This window comes from Ambystoma mexicanum, chromosome 2p (assembly GCF_040938575.1).
Source record: "Ambystoma mexicanum isolate Mex_15411 chromosome 2p, UKY_AmexF1_1, whole genome shotgun sequence".
Lineage (NCBI taxonomy): Eukaryota > Metazoa > Chordata > Amphibia > Caudata > Ambystomatidae > Ambystoma > Ambystoma mexicanum.
In genome coordinates this window covers 1,011,688,095-1,011,714,886 of record NC_090923.1, presented here as the reverse complement: position 1 = coordinate 1,011,714,886, position 26,792 = coordinate 1,011,688,095, and the positions used below count along the sequence as shown (strand labels likewise).

The following is a 26,792-nucleotide window of genomic DNA, read 5'->3' as shown; positions in this document are numbered from 1 at the left end:
GCTGTTCATGATGTTTGTTTGCATGTATGAGGTAACGAGTGCCCAGAGTACGGGATGCCGTGTGAGTGTGCAGCTTTCCCTGCACTACTCTAAATTCTTTAATAGTTATTAATCCTCCCAATGGTATGTATTTTGCCAAACTCTGAAGCCTAAATAGTAGATCCACGCAGGATTGACATGTGGCCAACTTTGCACCAGACCTGCAGATGATCTGACCTGCTGTTAAATCTCAGTTACCAGTTTAATGGTATTGACTATAGAGTGTAATTTGCTTTCTGACTTTAAGAAGAGTCAGACATGTGTTTGCTCATTTTGCTGTAGCCGGTAAGATAGCTCAGTGGGTTGAGCGCATGCATCTGCAGTGTGTGATCTGCAGGTTGCAGGTTCGATTCGTGGGAAGGCCAACTCAGCCTTTCATCCTTCTGAGGTTGATAAATGAGTACCAACACAGGTTGGGTGATATTGTATGTGTATTTGTATATAATCTAAGTGCTAAATAATAACACACATCATTATCATTTGGCCTTGAACGTCTGCTTGCATTCACAGTAATTTGGTAATATGGGTCTATACACACTGATATTAACGATACATATGGTGATCCATTCTTGTATGAAATGTATATCACATTACAGTGATATCGTAAACATTTTTCATAGTGTACTTAGGAACAATGCTATGTGATGCCACTTCGTTTTGTCAAGGGGTGAAAGGTCGTGTTCCATCGCTTCCTGTGATGTCTTTTTGGGGCAGGGTCAAATGACATCACAGGAAGGTCAAGGGTCGTGTGATGTCACTTCCGCTACCCGTGGCATTTTGGTGAAATTACATCCCTGCTGTACACATCAGTACTCCTCAAGATATTTCTCCTTCCATGGCCCATGTGCCTGTATTGGCACTGGTCTTCGGCACCACTAACGCCCTCCCCCACGCCAACCAGTGACAAACCTGTCAACATGGTCCAAGAACGACAGCTTGTCCTCCACATCAGCTAATACAGTCAGGTCTCAGAAAGATGATTCAGCCATGGCTGGGAAGCATCTACAGGCCCTGTTGATGTTTAATATAACAACTCCAGCAACTTTGGCCCCAGGTGGGTTCGTGGGATGCCAGAATGTGCCATATTTCTGGATGGAATGGGTCTACAGGACAACAAGCGCATGCATGAGACGTGTACGCCTACACGCAACTTTATTTAGTATGACCAACATGAGTGGGCCTGGCTATTAGTGACATCATCTAGTATGACTGACCTGATTATACTACTGACACTTGCAAGCCTCAAGACCAGTCTAAATAATAGTTGCTTCCCTTAAAATAGTGGCTACGAGTATCACGTCATCCATTTTGCAACACAGGCAAAGGGAGAAATTGACATCTTTAAAATGTGCCTCATAGTATGGATTAAGCATTTAGAATGTTGCAGCTATTCCGATGAGAAGGCGCTAAAATTGCAGGCTGCACATCTTCCACATTTTGCAATAGTTACTTTAGAAACAGCCCACTTTGGTTGAACAGATGATCATAGCCAGAATCGCCATTGCAATGGAGATGCAGGCAGGTGCCATGAAACTCAAAAGTGATTTGGTTTAATATGCACTGTACCAGTATTTTAAATCTGCGCTGTGAAACTAGGCCTTTTTCTCCCCGTTTTAGGATTCTCATACTTAGGTGGCTCTCCCTCCCCCCCCCGGTTATTTTGAGCATTGGAGCTCTTTAACCCTGAGAGTCTGTCTTCCTGCGCTACGCGATTGCCACCCCTGATCTTGTCCACCTGCTCGCTCCTGTGTCTTCCCCTCTCCCCCCCCTGCCTCTCCTCTCCCTACTCTATGGAGCTCTCTATCTCTCCTATCTTCTCTAATGACCATCCTGCTCGCCTCACTAAATCTGGTAGGAAAAAATTTAAAAAGGACATCCTGGTCTCCAACCCAGGCCCTCCCTATCGCTGACACCTACACCAGTGCCTCCTCCAAGGAAACTCTCACCGACATCCTCTTTGTCGTGCCTTCACCTGACCTATGGACCCTTCATATGGTCTCTGTGCTCGCTCCTTTCTCCTCTTCTCCCATTAATGGTGGCACCCGTTGGGATGTCCTCTTGGCCTCCTTCCACTCCTCCAAGGTCATCATTAATGTTTACTCTAATGGGACAGTCTTGGTCCAAGGCCCTCAGGCCAACCTTCACCTCTTTGATAGACGTTTCCCACGCCTCATCAACTTCCTTTCCTCTCCTGCTGTCCCCCCCGCCCCTATCCTCAGCTACCTTGCCTTCTCCCTCCCTGCCCCCTCTCGGGCTCCTTTTACACCTCCGCAGGGCATACCCCTGATCTGTACCCCTCCCCGGAAGACCTTCAAGGATGGCAATCTCCTCCACATTGCCACTCTCAACTCTCGTTCTGCTGTCAAACATTCCTCTGATATCTGCCGCCTTCTCGAAGAACTTGACCTTGATGTCCTCAGTCTCACTGAGGCCTGGTTCACGACCAGATCTGTCACTAGCTACAAGATCCTCTCTGTGCCCAGGCCCAACCGCTCTGGTGGGGGTGTTTCCCTCATCTTCCCTGAGTGGATTCCTGCCCCTGTCACTCCTACGCAGACCTACTCCTCTTTTGCATGCCTTGTCTGCCGTCTCTCTCTCTCTCGCTCTCCTAGCCATTCCCTTACTATGGCTACTATCATGAAACACTTGTGTATAGGCGCGTTACAAATGACATATAATATCGACCACCTGGTCAGATTTCCTCCTTCCTCTCCAAGTGGGCAGACCTCTCCTCCTCTCTCTTGGCCTCAACCACTCAACTCCTCCTTCTTGGAGACTTCACCATCCACTTGGATGCCTCCTGTCCCCCCTCTGAACACTTTCGTGACCTCTGCAACTCGCTTTCACTAACCATTCTCCCCTCCCGCCGGACACATTCTGCAGGGCACACTCTCGATGCTCTGATCTCCTCGGACCTTCCCCTCTCTGTCCCCTTCTCCACTCCTCTCTCATATCCTCCCACCTCACCCTCCCTGAGAAATTATTGGATGATTTGAGAATCATCTCCAATACAGGCAGCTTGTACCTATTTCGTACTCATAATTGCACAGAGAAAGAGATGGAAATAGCCTTGAAAACGACGATCAAGTCGAAACACGTGTCAGCTGATACTGTGCAAAAATAAAAGACCAGCGATGATATAAATCTGATTGTATACATACATGATTATTTCTGTGTACTATAGGGAAGAGCGCGGAAAGTGTGGCATACCACCAATACCTATTTTAATATCCCTTTCAACATGCGAATGGACCCACTCTTTGGGTTTCCTCATCCCAAAGAAGGTGTAGGAACAGTGTATCCACATCTGCATAGACCAGCAAACATCGATCCAGTTACACAGATGGAATGACACCAGGCTGCAGAGATAACAGGCATGATGCATCTTCTCAATGGAGTGACAATCTTCTTGAAGCTTGATTGAAATGCAGGATATCACCAAATAGAACTGGGCCCATCCCCTAGGTACAATAACACCTTTTCCACCCATCTGAGATTACTCAAGATACAAATGCATTAGCTTCGGTGTCTCCTCTGCAGTTGAGATAGACGAGGAAGAAATTCACAAGATCGTATGCCACATACCTCAGTGTATCTATTACAGCAACAATATCCTGATGTTTGATACTAGGCAAGAGAATCGCAATGCAAAGCTCCAAAGGACCTGCATGGCATTGAAAGAAGACAATCTAATGGTGAATAACTAACATTGCAATCTCAAACACAGTCTGACATTGTTTGGGTACACTTTTTGAAACAAAAGGGATGAGGCCACACCCGGGGATGCAAAAGGCTTGCATTTAAGCAGCAAGGTCTCAAAAACCATCAAATTACTCTTTTCTAGGGATGGCAAGTTATTGCACAACGTATATCCAGAATTGTGCATCCATCAGTGCCCACCCCCATTTCACCAAACAGGATGATCAGTAGAAGCAAGAATGTCATACTGTGCTTGATCAAGTAAAGCAATGTATCACAAAGGTGGTTGGTATTGTGGGATGTTTGCAGCCCAGTAAAATGAACTGAAAAGGCATGTTGGGCATCTAATTCAAAATACATTCTTACGTTGCAAAGGCACACTGGCAGAATCAAAAACCAGCCTCAAACTTTAAAACAGCCAATAGGCATAGTGAATGCAGTGTGTTTTCTGCAAGTGAAACAAGGAGTATTTAACAAGTTAAACCAGATTGCAGAAAAGAATTGAAAATGCACATTGTGAATGACAAAATGAACCACATTGTTTCACTTTGTTACCCCATTGAAAAGCATGCTTTGTGCAAGAGAAACTGATTCCAAAGGGCCTTGCGTGTGCATATTGCAGATGTAAAGAAAGACATGGAGATAAATGTTCTCTTGACTAAATGAACATACTAGGAGAAGGGCATTGAACAGTGATGACAAGAAGTCATTGAAATAAATAAAAGGCTTCACATGAAAAATACATGCCACAAATTGAAAAGGCTATTTTCTTTCAGATGCAATATGTAAATATGGGCCCAGGAAAGGCGGCTTTGAGTCCCCGTGGCTGGGCAGAACACCCAGGCAGTGATTAAAGAGTTTTATGAGGGCCTGGTCCCTGGGAGAAGCACTAAAATTACCATTAGTGGAAGAAGGGCTAATGAGTTTACTCCAGACTAAAATCAACATTGGAGCAGCAATGAAGAGGCAGATTCCCAGAGTTTGTGGTCAGAAGGCAAATGGAAACTGAAACTTCGGAAAATGATGAAATGAAAGTCAAGATATGCATACATTTTGAAGATTCCCATTAGTTTAAATGGACAATCATAACTGGTGATTTTCTCAGCAACAGTAAATCAGATCAAGTGCATTCCGGTGTAATTTAAAAGCTTGTTATGAGCCCGTTATTTTGATGTCATTTGTATCCAGGTTCAATTTTTGGAAACCCTGTAACAATCTAAAATGTGTTTCTAGCTTTCCTGAAAATGTTCTGAATCTGAAATGTGGGGAGCTGCGGGCTTATTATATCCGTGTAGAAAGTTTTCACGTTCATAACTTTTATTAATTGTGTGTAAAAGCCAAAAAACACAGTTCCCACATGCCATATCCTGCCAAACTGGGAGTAATTTTGATAAAGCCATCATGATTAGGGGAACCCAAATATATTATGATGTTTATTTGTAAGTTGCAAATGTTTGTCATTTTGTGACTTTTTGGGTGAAAAATCTGAAATGTTTAAATGGTAACTGCGGTGGGTGGATCCATCATTTGCATCAATTCCACTTCAGAACTCCCTGAGATTATCTGCAGAGAGTAGTTGTACCTTGGAGGAGGAACCATAACGGTCCAATGGAAATGCAGTGCTAATAAATCAACACCTCCTGCTTTCAATATTTCAGGGGTAGGACTTAAACATTAAAAAGTGGCTGCAGAAGGGGAGCTGTCTAAAGATCTTCGGGGACAGGACTTGCCTAAGACCACTTGGACCACTTGGGTGAATCCTGACACTACTGCCTAATACTAACTGGGTTGGAAAGGACGAAAGATTGCTGCAGGATTATTTTACCTGGGATATAGCAACTCAGAAAGCCTAAAAGCTGACTGGGACCTATGATTAAGCAGAGCCAAAGTCGGGATGGATGCTGGTTACTATCCTTGACTGAAGTGCATGACCAGAACCCTGTACTTCCCCAAAAGAGGAGCCCTGCTGACTTTCCTGAGCACCAAACTCCAATGCAAGTAGCTTACTCAAAAACAAATTCAAGTGTGTGGGGGGATATGCTTGCCTTAATCCTTTTCCCTTACTTGTGAGTGTGGGGCAAACGGAGTAGACCTTTAGCATATTCTACTAAATAATAATTTAATTAACTCCCATATAGATTGAAACAGGGGGAGGTTGGGGGAGTTCGAAACCTATGCCCTCTTTCTTAGCAACAAGTTAAGCATAGTCATTTAAAGTAATTGGGTATTCCTATTTTTCTTGTCAACCCCAGACTTTCATAAAGTGAAAGGGGTGTTGTTGTTAAAAAATGAAATTCCTAACTGTCCCCACTCCCCAGACCTTGCCTTTTACCAGAGGGGTGTTGAATATTACTGAAGCCTGGGTTTTTGGTGCTGGGGGGGTAGAGAGTTTGCCAAGTGAAACCAAGTGTAATTCTCCATTGAGTGTGTGACCCTGATAGCAGAAATATTGTGTATTGCTTTTGGGGTGAAGAAAGAAGCAGGGTTCTATCAATAAAATGTATTCCCAAAAGTATGGGTGATTTCCAAACTGCTAGCATGTTTAAGTGGTCAGGGAAACTAAAACGTGCAAGTGCTGCATTTGTAGTTTGCTTTTGAAAACCAAAGCTGTCCATTTGTTTTAAAAATGTCAGAATGCATGTCCAGACCATCGCCCCTCCTAGACGATTTAGATTGTGAAAAATATATTAGATTATGGAAATGAATACTGGACAGTTTAGGGGGTGGGGGTGTTATTGGGAGACGTAGTTAGCTGGAATAGCATGACTATGAAAGGGAAAAAGTTGATTAAGTACGGTTACAATTTAATTATGTAGGCTATAGTATGCATACACCCATGATACTCATAGCACAAACCAACATCACATTTATGGGTAGGGCCGAATCCTTGCAGGCCAGGTTTCCATAGTCAACACAGAACAATGAGGCCTCTTTTCTCGTCTCACCACTGCATCCCAATTCCCAGGCGTGGCAAAGAACATACACAAGCCCCTATATCAGTTACGGTCTATGAACAAATTAAGTAGGAATGTGTGCAGCTGAAGAAGTGAAGGGCTGTGGCCTAGTACCAAGATCGTAATCCGCAGAACGAAGGGAAAAGTCTCGGGATGCCAAAACATGAAGCAATATTTAAGACGTTAGTGCCCCCAAGAATGATGGTGGCTCCATTTGAACTACCAGATTGCAGGGAAATGGGCCCTAAAACCTTCGTGAACTGTATTGATTATTGCAACACTAAGTTCACTCTTGTAGAGGGGAAACTGATAAAGAGGAAAACAGAGAATGACGGGATCTATGTTTTGTGCTAGGGAGAGCTAAAGAATGATCCACATACAATGGGGAAGGCATGATGGGGCGCCAGTGTGTCTGGGATGAGAAAAGGGCTGCTTTGTCTGTAAGGACCAGACTGACCTCAAAGAGTCCCACCGAGTTCATATTGATAACCAGGTGCATGGCACATGGCTAGGATAAAAGGTAGGGTGGTGCCAGTTGATGTCAACCAATTGCTTTGCAGCATTTCATGATGGACGCAGACGTTGCTCACGTGAGGCAAAGATAAGTGATCAAACAGCGCAACCAATTGAAGGGGCTATATGTGATAATTAGCATGTAAATAGGCGGCAGCCAAGAAGGGTGCAGGATTAATACTGTATATCAATCACATCATGAGTGACGATTTGTGTGTTTAAAACCCGAATCTTGTACGAATGATGCAGGAGAGCTCAGTGGCGTGGATTCATAATACACTGTAGCCTTTTCCTTTTTGTATACAAAATACATTTCTCGTCTTTCTCAAAAGCGGGTACACTGAGTTTGTTTTCCCCTAGCAGGTTTTATTTTCTTGATCTGATCATTGGGAGCTGTCCCACAAAAGTAAACCCTTCCCCGAGACAAAAATGGAAAAAAATGTGTTTTGTATAGAAGCTTTAATTTGTGCCACAGATATAGTGGCTTGTGTACCCACTGAGTGAAAACATTCATTGAACCTATAATTTAAATAAATATATATTCTTCTGTACCCCGGCCTGGTTCTTGGCTCATTGTTGGTGCAGGCAGAGGGATCCATGTGATTCTGTATGGTTCATCAAAAGGGCTAGCTGAACAAAAAATAATCAATGTGTTGTGTGTCCTCTTAATTGGGGGGTGGAGGAACTCCCCATGTCGAGGTGGTGTCCCAATATATTGTTGCAGTATGGCCTATTTTGATCCAGACCTTCCTAGCGAACTGATTGTGGATAAACGGCCATTAGCTTTGGGTGCCATATTAGTGCAGTAATAACCAGGATTGACATTTCCCTACACAATTGTGTCGTATGCCAGCAGGGGCCTTAGTGACAAAGAGCAAGCATAGTCTCAAGCTGAAATAAATAGCTTAGCAGTTGTGCGAGCATGTGAATTGTACCATATCTTTTTCAAGGGGAAGGGTTTCACCATAAATCACCAATCACCAGGCTTTCTTAACTATCAATGGCAACCCAGAATTTAAAATGCCTCGATAAATAGCCCGATGGAGCTTACGACTTTGAAAATATAAGTCTAAGAAAATAAATACACTGGGAGAGGATGTAAACTGCAGACTACTTGCACCAGTCCCAGCATCTTTGCCACTAGAGCAGACCAAGAGGACAGTGCCGGCAGAGCAATACATGATTTATGCAATGCACAATGCACTGCCAAATTTGCTAAAACCTACAGACATAGGCACAGGGAAAAGGACGGGTTCCACTGCTGTTGTGGTTACACGGTGTCTTCAGTCAGGGAGGCAACATGATACAAAGCAAATGGCTCACTATGGTGCAAACATTGATCACAAGGCCTTGAAAAGTTTAATGCTAGCCAAAAATGAACACTGCCCGATTCCGGCATAATACTCAAGGCTAACCAAATTGTTATACCGACATCATTGGGTCACAAAATTGTGCCGCTGGCTCATGAAGGGGTTTTGTGACATAGTAGTCACTAAACAACTGTGACACAAGAAAGTGTATTTTCCAAGAACTGGCTTGCTTGAGGAAAGCACCCTGAAGAAGTGTCAGATCCAAGTCTAGCTCTCTGTACATTGTATATTACACGCTGGCGTTGTGGAAACGTTGCTGTCAACATCTTTGGAGAAATTCACATTGGTGCTTATATAATGGTTGTACTGGAAGACTCTTCTCTACACAGATGTAGTAATAAACATATGCTATGGCCATAGGTGTTCATCAGGTAAGTTACATCTTTAAGTACATAGTATGAGAAGGGCTCATCGGTATCCAATGCCAATTTAACTGCCCCCAACAGTCTTAAGTGATATACCAGTGGCAGGGGACACTATTCCACAAACACGCATTCTGCATATAACCTCACACAGTCTGACATCACACTCATAGGCATATAGACAGGGGGAAGGGAAAACCAGATACAACAACAGATCTGTAGGTCACTATCTACTGCTCCAACATCAGTCATTCCGGGTTTGGACAAGATATGTTTCGCCTACCAAATCCCCCAAAATAGTCAAGACAAACAACGGGACACTTTTCAGATGGCAGGACTTCAAATTATTTATGGACTATCTTGGTTCCCCACCATGGCAGAATGACTCCTTTGTGCCCCAAGCAAATGAGTCGGGAGAACAATTCACGAGTTACTTCAAAATAACTCTTCAAATCTGCTTCTTAACTAAAGGATCACTGGCACAAGTTCTGTGCTAAATGTTGACGGGCGACTGCAAGACCCCCACGAAGCATGACTGAGAAATGCACTACAGAGTTGTTTGGTAGTAAAATACAGATGTGCATGCCACAAGCTCCTGGTGATGATGGGACATCATATGCCACGTCCAGCTTCAGAAATAATAAATCACAAAGCCAATATGAAAGTATACACTAACTGTATACCGTTCTTTCGTCGACGGACATTTTCTCGATGGGTTTTAATTAAAATGTTTCACTGAAAAAACCCATTGAAAAGTATAGGGGAATGGGAAAGGGCATATAAAGGGTTGGGGGGTAGGTAATAGAAAACAAAACAAGGGAGGTGCGGGTTAGGGGGCTCCCCCACCCCTAAAAATAAAAATGTCACAATGGGTTTTTTTCAGGGAAACATTTTGTTAAAAAACCTGTCGCAAAAATAGCTGTTGGTGAAAGAACACAGAAACACACTAACAGAGGAGCCAGATGTTCATACGGACAGGAGAGTGAGCAGGTTCTGGTAAAACAGTTGCAAAAGCAAAAATGAATGCCTTCTTTCGACCCTCAATTATTGACCAGAACTGAAACAAAAGGGTACATGTAAACAGCAGAAGGTGAGGCCTCCATCACCAGGAGCTCCTCTGTCATATCAAAGAACTGTTCGAAGTTGGATCTAACAACCCAGCGTATGACACTGCAAACTCAAATGGCAGGGAACACTCAGAAGATAACATTATCCCATAAGGTAAAGTAAACTCCACGGGAAATAATTTTGAGCTCAAAGAGTGATCAGAAGAACCATGAAGTTGATCAAAGAAATAGACTGAACTGGGTGCTTCATCTTAAGACCAGGGAGGTTTCATGTCCAGAGACATTGCCGCCCTTTTGTGGGAAGAGCCTGGGAGTGGGCTGTGCAGGGTGGTTGTTTGACAAATAAAGGGAGCGGCAGAAAAAAGAAAGGTTAGTACATAGATTAAAGAGACCATGGTTTGAGGCACGCTGATGATTCCTCATGCCAATTAGTTTCGTGTGGAGAACTTATCTGTGACAAAAATGTTCAGAAATAGATCTTAAGTGTTGATTGGCTGCACTACCTTGTGTCGCAATAGTCAGGCATATCCCTATTATTAACATTGGTCCAGTCTTTTTAGGTTCAGGTACTAAGGAGGCAGATTACTCACTGACAAAGAATGAAGTGCCAGGAGGGGAGCTCAGTGCAAAAATGTTCAAGATTTGACTCCTTCATTACCATGCTCACAGTCCTCTCCACTGACCATGCGCATAGGACTATCCCACCTCACCTCATCAAACCCCAAAAACCCAATCACCCTCACCAACGCAATCTCACCTGTGCATTATTATTTGTATTATTACTAGGGTATTTATTGAGCGCCGACCTAGCTCACCTCATACAACCAACCTCACCCCATCATAACACCACCTCATCCCTGCAACTCGCCCTATCCACCAAACATCTGGCTGTTACCAACTTTCCACTCATTTGAAATTAAATTGACCAGCATCAAAAAGCAACTGACATGAAGTCACAACGAAGACTCCCAAAGCAGCACTCCCAAAAGCTGATGGTGTACAATACACGGTATAATTGTATGCTCTAATTGTCTGACGTTGTCGGCCAGTCTGTATCTCTAATTCTATCATATGACCAAATTCCGACAATATCTTTATTGTTGATATTCTTCTTCCAGTCCAAGCTTAACGCATTTGATGATGTTTTAAGGCTTTAAGGGTAAACTTATATTCAATGGATCCAGAATTCTCTGCTTTACATCATTACACAAGCTAAATGGGCTCTTGGGAACGGATGACATGCATTACTTACCCTAATAGCATTTCTGATGTATCTGCTTAGATTCACATGCTGTGAATATAGTCCAACATCTAGTGGTAACCGCAGAGTATTGCATCTTGTCTTTCGGGAATTGAAAAGGGGACGTTGACATGGGCGTGCCTGTAACACTATCCCCAACCTGACATGTAGTGTACCCAAAATCTCTCGGGCATTGAGGTCCTTCCGATTGTATTTTTCTGCCGCGAGGGAGCCTTATGACTATCGCGAGTACAGAAAGAGAGAAGTAGTAAGATGTCTATGTTCCTTCCATCCGAGCGGGGAGGAGGGGTGGGCGCATGTGAATCTAAGCAGATACAATCATCAGAAATGCTAATACGGTAAGTAATGCATGTCTTCTGATGCTTGTGAATCTGCTTAGAATCACATGCTGTGCATAGGCTAGCAAGCAGTACCCAGAGTTGGAGGTGGGATGTGAGAAGGAACAGTAGTGAAAAGATGTCTTAGTACTGCTTGTCCCACCTGAGAATCAGACCTAGAGTGAGTGTCTAGGCAATAGTGTTTTGCAAGGGTGTGTACAGAACTCCAGGTTGCCGCTTTGTAGATGGACTCGAGAGGAACATTTGCAATGAATGCTATAGAAGCCCCAGTGCACTGAGAAGGGTGTGCTCTAGGACTGAAGGGCAGATCTCTCTTGGCAAGAGTGTAGCAGAGTGTGATGCAATTGACGATCCACCTGGCGATTGCTGATTTAGAGACAGGGTCCCCTTCTCTACCAGTCGCCACTGAAACAAAAAACTGGTTTGTTTTCCTTAGTAGTTTAGTTCTTTCCAGATAGTACATGACTGCCCTGCACACATCCAGTGTGGGTAGGCTCTCTGCCACGTTAGTGGGTTTCTGGAAGAATGTGGGTAGTTCTATTGACTGGTTCACATGGAATTTGGGCGCAAACGGTGGGTGAGTGCACAGAACCACCTTATCTCTGTGAATTGTAACAAAAGGGTCTAGAATTGAAAGGGCCTGTAGTTCACTGATTCTTCTTATTGAAGTGACTGCCACTAGGAAGGCGGTCTTGTAAGTGAGTGCTTTGAGGCTTGCCTTGGGCATTGGTTCAAAAGGAGACCCCATAAGTCTGGTTAATACCACATTTAGGTCTCATCCGGAGCCGGTTTCGAAATCGGAGGATGAATTATTTTAACCCCTTCCATGAAAGCTTTAATTACTGGGATCTTCCACCACAACACCTTTTGCTGGGACGGGTATAGGCTGAAAGTGCAGCTAAGTGGACCTTCAGGGAGTTAAAAACTAGCCCGAGTCTAGTATGTGGGTCAGGTATAACATAATATGAGTAAGAGAGCAGACAATGGATTGATGCTCCTGGAGTTGCACCAGATGACGAAGTGTTTCCATTTATTGGAGTAGCAATGTCTGGTGTTACACTTTGTTTTGTTTTGTTTGTTTTATACGTATTTATATGGCGCACATCAGCCCAAGGGCATCGTGGCACTTGTTACAGAAATATCACAAGACATTTGTTACACAGCGTCAGAACATTTGTGAAGGTTAGTTGTACATTTGTCATGTGACTACAGAGAATAATTTAAAAGTATGTACATAGATTACATTGTGTATATATTACAATAAAAAAAAACAGTTACATTTATATTACAAAGGACAAGTTAGAAGTAGTGGAAATGCTATCAGTGTTGGTTCAGGAAGGTGATCTTGAGATTATTGCGGAAAGCAGAGATGGAGGATTCCGCTCTGCGGGGGGCAGGGAGGGAGTTCCAAAGTTTGGGAGCAATGTATGAGAAGCCTAGCCCTCCAGCTGTGGCTCTTCGGATGCGTGGTATGTGTAGCTGGTTAGTGTACTGTGTTCTGGTGGGGCGCGTGGATGTAGTTATAGAAATAGCTTCAGCAAGATAGTTGGGAGCTGTGCTGTTTATGCATTTGTGCGCGATAGTGAGGATTTTAAGTGTAATGCGGTCTTTGACCTGGAGCCACTCCGCCGCTTGTATGGCTTGAGATATATGTTCTCTTCTAGGGATACTAGAGGAGTAATCTGGGCATTGCGAGTTCTCCAGAGTTGTGAACGAGTCAATCTCCGGGAAGCCCCATTCTGTGAAGACATTGGAGACGATGTCTTTGTGTAGTCGCCATTTGTACTCCAAGGGCAATGGGAAGTCTCTGCAGAGCACGTCTGCCCGAAGATTGAGTTCCCCTGGAGTTTGTTGACACAATAGAAGCATCTAGTGTTTGACAGCCCATTTCAAAATGTTCTGCGACAGTTTGGACAGCACCTGCACCCTTTCTTGTTCAGGTAGTACATGGCCGTAGTGCTGTCCGTGAGGATCAGTACTGTCTTTCCCTAACTGTGTCTGAAAGGCCTTCAGTGCTTTGACTACCACTAACAGCTCCAACAGGTTTATGTGGTTGGATGCTACTGCTGGGGGACCAAACGCTGTGCGCCATCTGCTGAAGGAGGTGAGCCCCCACCCTGCGAGAGATGAGTCCGTTGTGAGGGTGGCTTCCACTATGGGGATGGTGAAGGTTTTCCCCTTCAAGAGGTTTTCCCTTGACCACTACTGCAGAGAGAGAAAGAGGGCTGCAGAGACAACCACTAGATCATTCCATTGTCCGCTGGCCTGACACCACTGGCTGTTGAGCCACTCATGCATGGGGCGCATGCGCTAATGTGCATTAGGAACCAAGTAAATGCAGGATGCCATCATCCCTAACAGTTGCATGACCTTGCGTAACGTCACCTCTTGACTAGCTTTCATACTGAGGGATCTGAAACAACATGTTTTGAACCCTCTGGTTGGAGTGGAAGACGAGGCAGTCTTCTGTCCGAATTAGAGCCCGGAGGGCTTTAGACTGTTTAGAGGGTGGTGCCGTAGATTTTGACACAACCAGGGCTTTATGCGTCTCGGCGGCCTTGTGGCTTTTGGTGCTGGCGCCCTTGCTTGCAGAACGCCCAGACACATGCCGCGGACGCGGTTGCCGGCAGGGCTTCCGATCACCCAAATCGGCGGGTGCCATTGAGGAACTCAACGTACCTGTTGGCACCTTGGACCACTTTTACTGATCCTCCAAGGCAGTACCGGGGGTTGAGTGCTTTGTTCTAGTAGTAGCGGGGTTGTCCCGGTCCTTGGGGTGTACACTCCCCATAGTAGGACTATCGTCGTGCCTGGTGGGGCCGGGGACGGACGTCGTGGAGCGCGAGCGCTCCGATGAGAGGTTAATGGCATCCGGATCGGAGCCACAGCTTTCGCTTAGATCCTCATCACTTTCGGCGGCGGGGGAGCTACCCTCAGACTGCGACATGGCGTAGGCCGCCCACCGTGTCACTCGACGGTCCTTGATCATTTTAGGACGCAGGAGCTGACAATACCGACAGGACGTCTTGTCGTTATTGAGAACAAGACACTTATTGCACCGCCGGTGTTGGTCTTTCCAGGGGTATTTTCTCTTACAGGAAGGGCAAAATTTAAATGGTGTCCTGTCCATAGCCCGGGTGTTTTAAAGCGACGGCAAAACCAAAAGGGCAAAGAGAGGGGAGAAGGAAAGACATTCTTGAAAAGAATAGAAACCCCCAGACCCCACTCGCCCTACTGTATAGGCTCCCCAGCAGGCCCGGCCACGCGGTCGACAGTATCGACCGGAGCACCAGCCCTCCAAGTCTGTTCTTCCGCTGTCTTGGGTGGCGGTAATCGTCGAAGAGGGGGTGAATAATATATCAATGACCAGCGGTCAGGAAGTATAACAATTTTTCAATAAGTAAGACCTCCGCATAAGGCGACCAGCTAGCTAGGCGGAAAAAAACAATGTGAGGGACCTCGACGTGTGAGGGATTTTGGGTGCACTACACGTCACGTTAGCACGTCGGAGGCATTCTCGCACAGTGAGCCTGTACAATAGCACAAAGATGAAACCATGTGGTGAGCCAGTTTATGAGGGTTTACAAAAGTGGGACATATGCCAGGGACAAAACAGATCATATATGTGCATATATACATAAGTAAACAAAACTGGTGCAGCATAAGGAGTGAGCTTCCCCCGGCACATTTTCATTCAGGCCCATGCCCCATTAGAACTATCCCATCCACACAGGCCTCATTATGGACCATGATACTGATAGCAACTGTATTCAAACCGTACGTTTTAAAAAAAATGTTTTCAACCAAATGTAAACTATTCTGGACATGCAGTCCCAAACCACCTGCTCCATATGGTACCTCTAACACTGATTTTACACGATGCACCTTCAGGGCTGCCTTGACAAATAAGTTACCCAATTTCCTATGCAAAGCTATGATTGCCTCGTGACTGCAATGTCGGAAACAAAATGCAGGGGTGTGTTTTCAGCCGCCAATTTAAATATAGGGCAAGTATGTTGAGTGACCACCATGCGCTTGTATTTAGCCACCCATGCGCCTGACAGAAATCGACATCTGAATAGATGGACTACAGGTGCGATGAAACAAAAAGCGGTGGGCCGCACCCCCCGAATATGTAACGTGTTTCATCTGCTCCTTCGTTCTGATGAAAGTTATTGCAGACTCTCCAGAACCTTCTGCTACGAGTGCTGTGTAAAACGATGAACCAATGCTGCTACATCAACATGTCCAGAAACTGTTCTGCACACTCCTTAGTTAAGCTCCCACTTAATTGTAATCAATAACTCCAAATCATATTGAAAACAGAAAAAGCTATACGTAAAAACTGCAGATGGAATGTCTGAAACCCTTTGCCTGGACACCCCTGCAGAATTGGACCATTCCAACTGCCTTTGTGTGGCGAAAAATACATACATTCAATAGGGCAGGCCAAACGTGAAAGATGGCCCTGAGGTTCATCTACAATGCCACGCTCTAGAGAGCTGGTTGCAAACAGGCAGTTGAATTGGCCACAGAGTAACCTTGGTCTAGCCCAGGGGTGTTGCTAGGTCTGGAAAAGATCCAGGGCTACGCTAATGTCAGGACTCGGGGCTAGCTAGCCTTTTGGTTGTAGCCCCTGAGCTTCCATCCGGGGCTACAACCAAAAGATCCAAGGCTGTAGTCCCCTCACACGCCTCACCCCCTAGTAACACCTCTGGTCTAGTCAAGCCCACAAACTTCGGAGGATGTTGCATTGTAGGCATTCAAACGTCAACCGTGTCACATCAAGTAATGGGCATTAAAATTCCCTTCTGAAAGGGCTATAATTTTATTCATGATTACTTTAATGTGTTTTAGTCAAAAACGTTACACATAATATCAAAATTCATAAAAATACTAAATACAATAAGAAATCTAAAACTCATTTTCTTAAAACAAGATTAATAAATTACACTTGTTATGATTGTCATGAGATTTACCATACAGACCAATGCATACGTTTACAGATATTTAAGCAAAAATAGCAAAATAGCAGCGTGGGAAACGAACGTGGTATCATGGCGTCAAAGGGTCCCACTAAGACACTCAATCTTAACTCGGTTACTTTAACAAATTAACTATTGAGACAAAATGTTGCCATATTCGATATAACCACAAATGCAGGCTATTGCTACATCTGTTCAAACAGCAGATCCAGAAGACGCTCTCACTGATTGATGACGGATCATGCACAAATTCAGCCACATAAGGCAAATGAATTGTAACCATAATGGGACACTCAGTATGCACATGTTTATTGGTTTCCAGACAAGTTGCATGTTTACAAACACGACAAATTCTATCTGCTCGCATCATTTTTAAAGCTGCTCCAATATTGGCCAAAACAGGCAGCGGATTTAATTGAAGCAATACAAAGACTACACATCAACAAATATTGTTGCGCTGCCCCTGGAGTATAAAGTATATGTGATACAGGACTGAATGATTTCAGTCAAGCCAGGAGTGTACAGTTAGTCATTCTGTCCCTGTCGATTAATTCCAATTTGAACTCTTTGCACAACCTGGTGTATCCCTACTCCCATTTTGGTGACCAGTTAATGGAATCGAATAGGTCCAAAATGGACTTCACATAAGTTGTTTGTTCTCTAGACTTCATATCTTAGCCCAACAGACAACAGTGGACATTGTGGATTGCTCATGGCTTTAATGTACAACAAGCCACCCCTCATTACTATCAGGCCCTCCATTGAAATGAGGCCTAATTCTAGGCACACAATCTCAATGGGGACACAAGAGGATAGGCCAAGAATCTTTCTCCAAAAACAAGCCTCCAACCTTCTAATCCATGCAATGTCAACAAGTGGAAGGGAGTCCAGGCTGCAGACCACCGCATGGCAGAAGCATTGTTTAGGCAATCGCAGGACCCCACCCAAAACTATAGCCCAGCGAAATTAGTACTAAAAGTAACAACCTGTCGCGCCAGAATTGCCTCACCATTGCTAGGGCAGAACTATAACCTTCCGCCATCACTTTACTACACCTATTTGAAATAATATTTCAAATAGGTTCGCCCAGGTTTCCGGTTCACTTTTAATAGCTACGGCTGCCAACCAATACGGCCCCGTGGCTATAGAGGTAATAAGAGTCTTAATTTTACAAATTAGATCTTCTTGACTTACCACAAATTGTCCCAAACTCCAATAACTTCAGGATGGCTTACTTCAGATGACAAGGTTTCTATATGCTGAATCTACTGCATCTCACTCACGGGATTGAATATTTTATTATTTGCAACGCCCCTAATAATCTCCAGATCTTTCTTGTATCCCGAGAACATAAAACATTGACCATCTTTTACCAGATTTGTTGTTTTTCAGTAGCTTTTATACCTGGGGCGTTAACACATACACATGGACAATTCTACACCTGGTGCCTTCACAAATGGGTGGGTGCAGGATCCTAGGTGTCAGAACAGAAAAACGCATGCTGTGCAGATTCACCTGGCACACAGAACAGACAGCAGCAGTACATGCATTTACCTCGAACGAGACCTAACCATGGAGAGGCAGGTCAATGCCATAGCCTCCTCATCTGCCTATCATTCTAAACTCATTAACGCAGTCAAACCATTCCTGTCTCAACAGAATTGTCTCTCCATCGCCAGGGCCATAATTGGCTCCAGGCGTGACTACTGCAATGCACTACTCATCGGCACCTCTACCAAGAAGGTCGCCAAACTCCAAATCGTTTAAAACTACGCGCCAAGAGCCGCCACCGGCCTCACGCGTAAAGAACACATTTCGGTACTTAGAAGACAGGTCCACTGGCTTCCAGTCAAGGAGAGGATCACATTCAAAGCCCTGTCTCTGACTCACAAGTGCCTTCACGACCTTGCCCCCCCCACTTGTCATGCAGAATCACCAAACCCTTCAGTGGCTCACTGGATGTGCAAATAAAACGAGGTACACAGATGAGATTTGCATTCATGCTGTGCTGTCACTGAGTAATGAAGGCTGCTCTTATCCATTTCCAACTAGCTATATCTAGCCATCATACCCTCCCTGTACTGGGTATGAGCTGCACAGACAGCCCCGCCCCTGAACCCAACCGCTTAGGCCTCCTTCACTAATGGACTGCCAACCTGTTAGTGAGGGCGGCTTCATGGTTTTTCCTGCATCCCTGTTATTTCTTCAGCTACCATGTAGATTCCAGGTAAAAAAAGCTATGCCACGTGTAGCTGCATTTACAACCACCTTATTCGGGTGCAACACAGACATCTGCTCTTGGCACTGCCTCTTTGTCCAGTGGTCCAGGGGTAGCAAGGACAGGTCTAGGGTTAGCCGAGGGGGAGCCACCTGGCTACCCCCTAATGACGTCCCTGCCAAAGCAGGAGTTGTAACAGGGTGGAGAGGGGGCTTGATTGGTTGTTGAGGAGGGAAAGGTACAGTGAGATTCATTCAGTGAGGTAGTGGGGGCGAGGCCATGAATGGATTTATAAGTGAGTAGCAGGAATTTAAAGAGGGCTTATGAATGGATAGCCACCCAGCATGGTGATGACAGGTAGAGGTGGGGGTGTGGGTGGGGGGACATCTGTGTAGGTTGAAAAGTGTGCTTGTTGCAAAGTTAAGGACCTTGTTCAGAGGCACAAAAAGAGTACCTGGGTAGACCAAGAAGTACGCTTGCATAGCATTCTAATTTGCTAAGCAAGGGCATATATAGATAAGGCTTTTAGTTGTGTAGTGTGTGAGGTGTGGGCAGTTTTTAATAATGTTTAAGAAGTTAAGTCTGGCTGGGTCAGTGGCTGTGATAAAATGGTAGAGTTTCAGGTCACTGCTAAAGAGAATCCCTGGGTGAGGAAGTCAGGAGGGGAATGGGAAGCGGGAATGGGGTTGGCATTGGAGGCAGATGGGACGATGTTTTCCATCTGTGAAGAGTTTAGCACGCGGCAGCATAGAGCCATCTCAAGGGTGGCGCTATACACAGGTAGAAAGGTGCAGTGACCCCAGGATCTGTACAGCCCTCGAACCTCGGTGCTACCGCCATCAGAGCATTCATGGGGAGAATGCTGGTGGTACACAGTGTCTCGGGCACCACTCTCACAAGTCTTCCAACAGTGCTTTGTGCGGCTTCACAAATGCTTTTGTGACATATCACTTTGTTATGGGCACTGCAGGGCGATTTCTGGAAAAACGGAATTAGCATTCCCGCTGCCTGATATCCTGGTATTACTGGATTACAGGTGGTGGGAATGCCGGTAATTCCCCATTCCTTGGAGTCCATGGGGGGAATGACCTGAATTACCAGCACTGGTATCATCTGTGCCAGTGATTCTGGCAGCTCTTGGCTGGAGGTAAATCAGTGACCCCCACTTGCAAACTTGTATTTTCCTGGTGCAGGAAAGGTGCCGGCAACGGAATTACAGGCCTTTTTACCAGCACTTTACCCACACCAGGAGAATTGTAATGAGGCCCAGTGACTGGAGAATGGACCAGTGCCATTAACAAGTCCTGTGAAAGCTTGCCCCCCACAACCACCTCAATCTCCATGCGTTCAGATAGCCTGCACCATGTTCATGTACAGAACCAGAGTGTAATCACTCATTTCTTAACAAGGAGGGCTGTCTTTGCACTACTGAATAGAAAGATGCAAGGGGGCATTTGGTTGCATTGTGCCGTCTAAATTATTAGTTACAAGTATGCAGTAACTTATAGAAGATCAAACCTCACCCTGGTCTGTGAGGGGCACACAAAAAAATACTCCAATAAAATAAATCGCTCTCCCTGCGGCTGCCGTGTATACACTCTGCAGCAGGGGTGTTGCTAGGTCTGGAAAAGATCCGGGGCTATGCTAATGTCGGGATTCGGGGCTAGCTGTAGCTTTTTGGTTGTAGTCCCTGAGATTCTATCCGGGGCTACAACCAAAAGACCTAGGGCTATAGCCCCCCTAATCCCCCCCTAGCAACGCCTCTGCTCTGCAGGCCCACCCTGTCATGAAATCTCAGCTACGCGGCTCAATGGCACTGCTACTGCCCCAACACGAAAAACATGTAGAAAATGAGCAGCTAAAGACTCTGCACCTCGTGTGCACAGCACAGAAGGAGCTGCACTGTGTGCTTTCCTCACACACACAGGAAAGGGTATGGCATGGGGAGCAGCCGTGCATGAGACTCTCGCTCGCACAGAGCAATGATGCAGCAATATCGGTAGCATTGCACGCCGGTACACCCCGTTTCGGCGCCGCCGGTTCGGCGCAGGCCGATTCGCAGCGGTCATTTCAGCGACGGATGTTTTGGCGCTGGGATGTTTAGGCGCGCCGTGGGATTCTCTCCAGTGCGCACTGGGGGCTCTCTTTCCCCATCTAGCTCAGGCGGCGGGTCACTGCAGGTCCAGTGCCAGGGCCTGACACAGACAGCTGAGTGGGCTAAGGCAACCGGCACCACATCCCACAAGGCGCCATTGAGCCAAAGCGAACAATAAATGCTGTGCAACTTCGGGGATAATATAGACACACCGTATGTGTGCACTGAAACACGTGTGCGTTCAGAGGACTGTTATAGGACGGTCGATTGTTCGAGGGCGGCTTCTCCGTATTTTGTGAAGAGAACGAGCCTCGTGTCATTATCTTATGTAGCACATAAGAGCGGTTAGGTGGAACAGCTTCACGGACAGAGCGAACACGGCCCTGCAATAATGCTGCAACGTGGACTAGGCTCGCTAGAGGTGCAATACTTGCAGACTCGCTCCGCCTTTGAGTCCTGGAAACATGGATAGCCGCTCTCCCTGAGGTCTCCATATCGGAGCAGGACCTTTCTGTGCGGCCAGTTCGGCGCGGGCTGCGGCGCTGAACAGGCCGCGCCGAAATGTCCTGCTCCGGTGCACGCGACCCCTCGAAGAACAGTTACTAAATGAACAGCAGGAGTGCAAGCTTTCCCCCTTCCTACACAGTGTTGGCAGCCGCCGTACAGGTTTCTGCCACACACATACAAAAGCTATGGCATCGGTAAGAAGCCCTTCATGATACTCCCACACAGAAAAATAAAGCAGCATGGGCAGTAGCAGTGCAAGCGTCCTCTCGTAGAAAAGTTACTAAACGGGCAGCAGGAGTAACGTAATCCCCCCTAAACAGCATCCCAACAAACTTCCGTTACAAACACTCAAAAGCTATAACATGGAGGTAACAACCCTGCATGACACTATCACACATACAACTTGTACAGCATGGGCAAGCTTGGCCTCAATGAAAAGCTACTGAATAGGCCAGCAGGGGCACAAGATTCCTCCCAAACAGTACAGGTACGCCTCGGGCAGCAGCAGTACAAGCTTCCGTCACACGCACACAGGAAGGGTACGCCATAGGGTGCAGACCTGCATGAGACGCCCACACACAAAAGTGATGCAGCATGGTCAATAGCAGTGTAGAAAAGCTACTAACTGCAAAGCAAGAGCGCAAGCTTCCCTGCCTGGACAGTAGGGCTACGGCTATGGCAGTGTCAGTCACACACAAAAACTCTTATATTATTAGTATTAGGGTGCACAGGCAGCTTCAGTGCAAACTTCAGCTCACACACAAACGAGCAAGGGCTGTAGTAGAGAAAGCTTCCCTCACTCAAGGAACACGTACAACAGGGGCTGGGCAGTGCCACCTTACAGAAAAATAAAAGGAAATGTACACAACTAATATTAATAGAATGTGCCACAAGGAAGTCACACATGCCTGGGCAGCTTCGCAAGTCTTAGCAAGGCCTAGTAACCCTGGTGGAAATTCCAGGTGCATCTTGAGGTTTGCGTCTAATCTCATGTTTTAGAGGCGTCTAATGTTATACACTGGTTTAATTTGGCATTATTCATTAACCAGTATAATACGGCGGTTGCTCATCTCTGGAACAGTCCTGGGGAAGGCGCCCAAAAGCAAATAAGCCCCAATGGGCATCCAAACTGGTTCGGCCAACTCCCACCCAGAGTATCGGGGGAGGATGGGGCTGAGGGGCCTATAGCGCCGGGTCTTTAAGTTGTAACACCGGATAGAAGCTCAGGAGCTACAACCTAAAGGCTAGCTAGCCCAAAGTCCCACCATTGGCACTGACGTTGGATGTTTGCCAGACCTAGCAGCACCCTGGTTATCGCTCCCATCAAATGCCATAAATAAAGAGACGTGTGACCCCCCTCCCCCCATAGAAATTCTCTCTGACCCAGGAGAGGGAGGCAGCCCCACAGTGTGAAGACCCCTTGTCTAATGGTTGATTAGCCTGAATTAAAACATCAAAAGGAGATGGTCACAAGACAAGTGCTGCCTAGATGCAAAAGAAACCATGTGATAATTGGTTAAACGGGTTGTGTGACACAACTGAACTTTGCATTCACTCATTCTTGCATTGAAGGTATTATGGTGACGCAGTTACCATCTCTTTGCGCAGAATAGCCAACCCGGTGTCCAGGTTCAAGGGTCGGCCGGTGCGTCGCGCTGCGTCGGCCGCCGTCGTTCGGCGCGCACGACTCAGGTCATCCAGGATGCGCGTCTTCTTGCTGTACACGCGCTCGACCTCTCGCCACGAGCCCCCGCTGGAGTTTAGGAGGCCGCTTAGCCCCTTCGGCAGTGGGGGCAGCCCCTCAATTGGGCTTGCGATGCCAGCCGTCGCGGGGCGCATTGGTAGGCCGTTCATGGTGTGCAGCGAGTAGGGTTCTGTGGTTTTGCAGGGTCAGTCTAGAGGCAAAATGACAGGCCTCCGGGCCACTAAACAGGACTAAACAGGATTGCGGGCCAAAAAGCTGCTGCTGGGCAAACGGGAAGGCACCAAAAAAGAGGACAGGCACTATGCAGGGTGGCAGCGTTTGACCTCAAGATGGGTCTTCACCGTCAGGCTTTCTAGATTTAAGGGGTGGAATTCCTCTGGTGAACGTTCGTCTTTCAGCTGCAGTATTTGGGGGCGTGCCTTGGTTTCACGTGAACCCGTCTCTAAAGACGGGGCGCCGCAGCTGAAATATATCGAGGTGATCTCTGGCTTGATCCTGCCAGTCTGTTCCGGGTGGCAGGGGGCTACCCCTAGCAGAAGGATCTAAGCTACTTGCATTGCCTCGCACCTGTGCTGCTAGGAACTGGAAGCGGGTGGGGTCTGGTGGGATGGTATATAGGGGAGTGATCGGGGAGGGGGGTCCTAAGAGCGCTGTCCTGCCCCGGTATTCTGCTGCTGGTGCCAGGCGGGGAGCGGCGGATTATTCGAGGCTTTTGTTATTATAGAAGAGGAGTCCTGCCCCGCGTTGGCACGTTTCGGGCAGGATGCAGCTGGATGTCTGTTGCTGAGGGGGTGGATGCCTGGTGCCCTTGTGGCAGGCTCTGCAGCTGGATGCCTGTTCCCAGGGGAGTGGACATCCGGTGCCCGTGTGGCAGGCTCTGCAGCTGGATGCCTGCTCCCAGGGGAGTGGACGTCCGGTGCCCCTTGTGGCAGGTTCTGCAGCTGGACGTCTGGTGCCCCTTCAGTCGGAATCTGCCGGTAGATCCCTATCCCTTAGGGAGGCGGTTGTTTCCCTTTCAGTCCAGCACTGCCGGTGGCTGTTCCCATGGGAGGGGGGTTCTGCCGCCGGGTGGCTAGGAGAGGGGTGCCTGGTGTTCCTTCTGCCCAGATGCGCCGCTGGATGTCTGTTCCTATGGGAGGAGGTACATGGTACCCTTTCTGCTAGACTCGGAAGCTGGATGGCTGTTCTATTGGGGGGGGGGGGGGAAGTAGCCTGGTGCTTGTGCCGCTGGCTAGCTGTTCCTTTTTTGTAGGAGTGGTATTATTCCTCCTAGGTTCTGCCGCTGGATGGTTTAGCCTTTTACTGGGGGTCCCGCGTAGTCCGTCGGCTAGTCGCGGGGTGGCGGATTCGTTGTTTCTGAGGCGTGCTCCCAGCGTTTGCACGTGTTTCCTGGGGTCTGGGTGGTGGGAGCCTGGCCTTCCTGTGCCCCGCTTCCGCGTTGCCGCAAGGCTCCGTTGTTACTGGCGGGGGTTGTTATTCAGTGGAAGGGGATGGCTTCTCCTCCCGCTGCCTGGCTCCAGCCCGACTCTGCCACGGGGGGGGGGGGGGGGGGGGGGGGGGAGAGCAGAGGGTCTCTTTGTTTGCTCAGCTTTGCCGCTGTTGCTGCCACACCCCGGATGGGGAGAGCCCCACCTCCCAGTCCCTGCCTGCCCTCGCGCACAATATCTTTGAAAGGGCTACACCAGAATTGAAACAGCCAGCTGAGCCTTCTCATCTCAGAGAATGGGGGGCGGAGATTCCTCTGTGCCAGGGTCTGCTCAGCGTATGACGTATCTAGAAATTGGTATGAGTCGAACATGCAATTAGAAGAGGACCGTACAGACCAATACGAGGTGACAAAAGAGCAGCGAACACACGATCATCAAACCGGCAGCTTGCGTTTGAAAGTACAACCAGCACAGGGGAGAAACATATAGTTTATTTCAGCCTGCAGCTCTAACGATAGGTTGTCACGGACCACGACCAGGATTGGCATCCGTTTGTTTTATCCGGGTGGGCCACGTGTGTAACCTAGGCACTTGGCCACTTTCTGGCCCGTAATCCCCCATAGCCATGTTAGCACACCTGCCACACACAGCGAAATACCGATGTCCAGAGTCAGCTTATTCTTTGTGGCCTAAACGGCTGCAGGTTTATGATTATATACACAGCAATGAGACGAAGTTCAAATTTACTTCATGATTGCCAACACTGAAAAACTCACTTTGGCTACATTGTTATTCTTCTCCAGCAGACTAAATAATGTTCTTGCTTCCCCCTCATTTGCACCATCTCTGTATTTATTAGGCTAAAACTCCCCCAACCGAAAGGGTCCTCGCTCTGCTTGTCCTGGCAGGAGATGTTGGGCTGGAGGAGCACTGTACATGACAGGGGAAGCTGAGCTCTCTTCCATTCATCAAGCCCCCTTTGCCGCTGGGCTTCAGAGGGAGGCTGACTACAGGAGGATAAGAAAACCCCTCCTGATTCTTACCAAGCTCACTTCAGTCTTTATAGTCCAACTGGTCGCCTGCATACCACCCTGAGAGTCCAGTGGTTGCATACACCTGATAGCAGCACTCGCCCCTTGTCCTAAAGTTTATTTATTTATTTTACATTTATAAAAGCGCTCATGAGGCCCTGTTACAGGAATATTTTTTTTTCTTAGTTGCGTAATTGTGTTATTTTTTTTTGTTGTCTTAGTTACGTATTTATAATGCGCTTAAACACCCAGAGGTTTCTAAGCGCGGACCCAGGGATCGAACCTGTTGTTGCTTCGTGTCGTCTTGCTTCCAAGACGCGCACGCTGCCGCTGAGCTATCCTTCCCTCCTTGTCGGGTGGACGCCACTGCCCTCCATGGTACACATCGGCAAGCAGAACAGAAAGAGGCGCGCATGAGGAGAGGGCCCCTTTATATGCCCGTGTAAAGGTCTCCCTTGATTGGCTGCCATGCCTACTTCCTGTTGACCCCTTCCCTACGTTCCCGGACTTGGGCCCAATTCGCAGGCTTCCACCCTTTCTTTTGTCTTGCCACCCGGCCACAGCCCAGGTTACCCTTGTGGCTCCTCCAGGGTCAGCTCCACACACCTTCCTCGTCGTCACCACCATAACCTAGGCACTTGCCCATATCTTGGCCCATAATCTTCATACCATAACCCTGTGTGATTATCATTCCTGCCACACACTTACAGCGTAATACAAATGTCCAGAGTCAGTTTATTCTTTGTGGCTTAAAAGGCCGCAGGTTTATTACATATACACAGCAAGCACACCAAGTTTAAATCTACTTCATGATTGTCAACACTGCAAAACACACTTTGGCTACATTGTTCTTCTGCGGCGACCAGCCGACTAAATAACAATTGTCTTGTTTCCACTATCTCCATATTTATTTATTAGGCTAAAACTTCCCCAGCCGAAAGTGTCCTCGCTCTGCCTGCCCCTGCAGGAGATCTTGGGCTGGAGGAGCACCATACATGAGAGGGGCAGCTGAACTCTCTTCAATTCATCAACCCCCCCCCTCGCCGTTGGGCCTCGAAGAGAGGCTGACCACGGGAGGAGTGAAAACCCCTCCTGATTCTTACCAAGTTCACTTCATAGTCTTTATAGTCCAACTGGCCGCTTGCATACCACCATGCCACAGAAGGGTCTACGCCCATCTTTGGCTCCCGCCTTCCTCATTGTCACCGCCATAATAGGGGG

At 47.0% G+C, this 26,792-nt stretch overlaps 1 protein-coding gene across 1 annotated transcript in view; it reads right to left on the bottom strand.

Moving 5' to 3' along the window:
* FAM89B (family with sequence similarity 89 member B) overlaps window positions 1-24,806 on the bottom strand; it is a 34,840-nt gene extending 10,034 nt beyond the window's left edge. Inside the window, exon 1 of the mRNA XM_069644849.1 lies at window positions 23,002-24,806. Coding sequence (XP_069500950.1) covers window positions 23,002-23,262 — 261 coding nt within the window. The 5' untranslated portion in view covers window positions 23,263-24,806. The remainder of the gene's footprint in view (window positions 1-23,001) is intronic.
* Window positions 24,807-26,792: the final 1,986 nt, after the last annotated feature.